Source organism: Terrapene carolina, unplaced genomic scaffold (genome assembly GCF_002925995.2).
Source record: "Terrapene carolina triunguis isolate 2854851 unplaced genomic scaffold, T_m_triunguis-2.0 Scaffold641, whole genome shotgun sequence".
NCBI lineage: Eukaryota > Metazoa > Chordata > Testudines > Emydidae > Terrapene > Terrapene triunguis.
The window spans coordinates 1,319,358-1,322,563 of record NW_020664992.1 but is presented as its reverse complement, the minus strand read 5'-3'; the positions used below and the strand labels follow the sequence as shown (position 1 = coordinate 1,322,563).

Sequence of the window (3,206 nt, the reverse complement as noted above, 5' to 3'; positions counted from 1 at the left end):
ATCCATCTATCCATCCATCCCCATACGCACCCTCTATCCATCCATTCGTCCATCTCCATACGCACCCTCTATCCCCATACACACCCTCTATCCATCCATCCATCCCCATACACTCTATCTATCCATCCCATACACACCCTCTGTCCAACTATCTTTTCATTCCATATGCACCTTCTATCTATCCATCCGTCCCCATACTCATCTTCTGTCTGTCTGTCTATCCATTCATCCCCATACACAGCCTCTGTCCATCCATCTCGGGGACGATGCGGCTTCTCTTTAGTCTGTGCTTCGCTGTCCTTTGCTTCACGTGTTTTCCGGTGTCTATTTTAATTAAAATAAGATCCGATTTAGTGTCTGCACGAGGAGCCCCTATGTAAGATACTGCACAGCACTCCAGTCAGGGCTGGGCATTGAACCCAGGAGTCCTGACTCCCAGCCCCCTCTGCTCTCACCACAAGACCATCCTCTCTTACCAGCTGTTTCCTGCATTTCTTTTCTTGCTGTTGACAGTCGGCTCCGGACTCCAGCAGCGGCCCTGCAGGGCAGCCGGCCCCGTTTCCCACCGCCCCCCCGATGATGCCTCCACCCTTCGTAAGTTACCTGAACCCAGCACCGCTTACTAACCAAACCAGCATGACCCAGCCGTCCCAGAGAGCGGCACAAAGCGGGAGTTGCTGGCCTGGCCGTGTGGGATGACTGTGCAAAGTTCAGTACACTGGCTGTGTGTGTGTGCGCATGTGCATGTGTATGTGTATGCATGTGTGTATACGTGTGTGTGCGTACATGTGTGTGCGTGTGTGCATGTGTGCATGTGCACGTATATGTGTATGCATGTGTGTATACGTGTGTGTGCACGTGTGTGTGTATGCATGTGTGTATACGTGTGGGTGCATGTATATGTGTGTGCGTGTGTGCGCACGCATACATGTGCATGTGTATACGTGTGTGCGCGCACATGTGAGTGTGTGCACGTGTATGCGTATGCATGTGTGCATGTGTGTATACATGTCTGTGTGTGTGTGTGTGTATGTGTGCGTGCGCACCCTCATTGCTCCCCGTGAGCTCAGACGGAGCAGTTTGTGCCGCATTGGCAGGCGAGGGGAGCTGTGGTGGTGCGAAGCCCCCTTGCGGACGTGCTGCGGTGGTGACAAGGAGACACCCTGAGCGAGCTGCGCCAGTGGCTGGCGCCAGGCGTCTGCCCGAGTAGCTGCAGTGGTGGGGGAGTCCCTGACTGGCCAGGGCCAGTCCCTTCAGTAGGGGGCTGCCCTGGGGCTGGGCTGAGCCACATCATGCAGCCTGTCTCTTCTTGCTCCTAGATGCCTCCTCCTGGAATCCCCCCTCCCTTCCCCCCCATGGGACTCCCTCCTATCGGGCAGAGACCGCCAGCGATGCCCCCCATGCCCCCTGGCATGATGCCGCCTCTGCTCCCACCCATGGCAGGACCCCCACCCATAGGACAGGTAAAGCCACTCCCTTCGTCTCTCTCTGTCTGAATCCTGGGCCCCCCTTGAGCCTCCACTCGGGGTGGAATGTCAGTGCAGGACCATGGATCGCACGCCTGGGACCCATCATCTGGGAAGCAGGGTCTGGTTGGTTGCGGGGCGGGGGGGATTGGGAGCCAGGACTCCTAGGTTCTATCCCACCTCTGGGAGGGGAGTGGGGTCTGGTGGGGTAGAGCTGGGGAAGCTGGGAGCCAGGACTCCTGGGTTCTCTCCCAGCTCTGGGAGGGGAGTGGGGTCTGGTGGGGTAGAGTGGAGGAGGCTGGGAGCCAGGACTCCTGGGTTCTATCCCAGCTCTGGTCTCATGGCCTGTGGCTGCAGGTCAGTCCCTCTCCCAGGCTGAAAGAAGTGGGGGAAGTGGCTGAGTAGCGTAACTAGGGGGAAGGGGCTGGGCTCTGGCAAGGGCTGGCTGGGCCAGGGCTCTCTGCAGGCAAAAGTTTTCTGTTAAACCTCGATGACAAAGATGTTGGGAAAAGCCCCACGCAGACGTAGGTTCTGTGGCCTCATCCGCCGTGTCCCTCTGGCCCCGATCCTGTGATCGGAGCCACGCTGCTGGTGTTCCATGGACGCGGGCGGGGATCACCGAGCGGGGTTCTGAACCGGAGGCTCCGGCCGTTTCCCCGACTCCATTGGCATGTGCACCTTTCTGTCCCCTAGATGCCACCCATGGTGCCTCCCATGATGCCGGGGATGCTGATGCCGGGGGTGCCAGCTGGTCCCGTTCCTGGTGTGGTGAGCAGCCCTGTAACCTCCCCTTTGTCCAGCCAGCCATGCCCAGGCCCGGCAGCAGGGGCTGCCCAGGCTGACTTGGGGGTGGAACGTAGAGGGGTCTCCATGCCCTTGTCCTGCCCCTCTCCACGGGGGCCCCACTGCCCAATCCCTGTTTCCAGAGCAGAGCTCAGCATTAAAATGAGGTGCCACCCTGGGGTGAGGGCGGGGCGCCAGGACTCCTGGGTTCTTTTTCCAGTTCTGCTCCTGACTTGCTCGCTGCAGCATTGGAACAGTCAGTGGCTGGCCTCGTGCCTCAGTTTCCCCCTCGCAGATGGGGCTGGCTCTGAGCTCCCATGGGCGTTTGTAGAGGGATTCAGGGGGCCCTGGGCGGGGGAATCTGGTGACGGGTCGGGTCCGAGCCGCAGCCCCCGCGGCTCATGGCCCCGTTTCTCTTTTGGCAGGCGGCTCCTGGGACAGACCCAATTGGCGGTGAGTCCCAGGGTCCATCGCAGGGGGGTGGTCCATAGGGGAGCTGATGAGAGGGGGGCCGGTCCATCCTAGCAGGGGAGGGGGGAGCTGTCTGGAGTTTCTGCCGCCCCTGGCGGCTCAGGGAGGAGGGTGAAACATTGCTGCATCCCAGGGGAGCACCTGGGAGTCACGCCCAATCCTGAGGGGGCCCGATCCTGTGCATGATGCTGGGTGCCCAGCCCTGCCGGTCTCTCTTGGGGATCTGTAACCCCCACTCTGAGTGCAGGACCTGACAGCCCCCGACCATCCCAGTAACATCCGGCTCTTGTTTTCCAGCTGCTCCGGCCCAGCCAGCACCCACGGTGAGTAGCCCCCCCCCCACCCCCCAGCAACGCTGCTGCACAGGCTCCCCCCATCCCTAAGGAGCGTTCATCCCAGCCTCTTAACCCCCGTGAATAGCAGGGGGCTGCGGGTGGGGATTGAGGGGCACGGGCAGAGCTGCGGGGGCAGGGCTGGGGTAGCAGG

The 3,206-nt window shown here is 60.7% G+C and overlaps 1 protein-coding gene across 1 annotated transcript in view; it reads left to right on the top strand.

Moving 5' to 3' along the window:
* Window positions 1–480: 480 nt before the first annotated feature.
* The window catches only part of PRPF40B (pre-mRNA processing factor 40 homolog B), a 20,798-nt gene continuing 18,072 nt past the window's right edge, over window positions 481–3,206 (top strand). Inside the window, exons 1-5 of the mRNA XM_026659619.2 lie at window positions 481–594; window positions 1,320–1,463; window positions 2,160–2,234; window positions 2,675–2,702; window positions 3,018–3,043. Of these exons, the coding sequence (XP_026515404.1) occupies window positions 577–594; window positions 1,320–1,463; window positions 2,160–2,234; window positions 2,675–2,702; window positions 3,018–3,043 (291 nt within the window). The 5' untranslated portion in view covers window positions 481–576. The remainder of the gene's footprint in view (window positions 595–1,319; window positions 1,464–2,159; window positions 2,235–2,674; window positions 2,703–3,017; window positions 3,044–3,206) is intronic.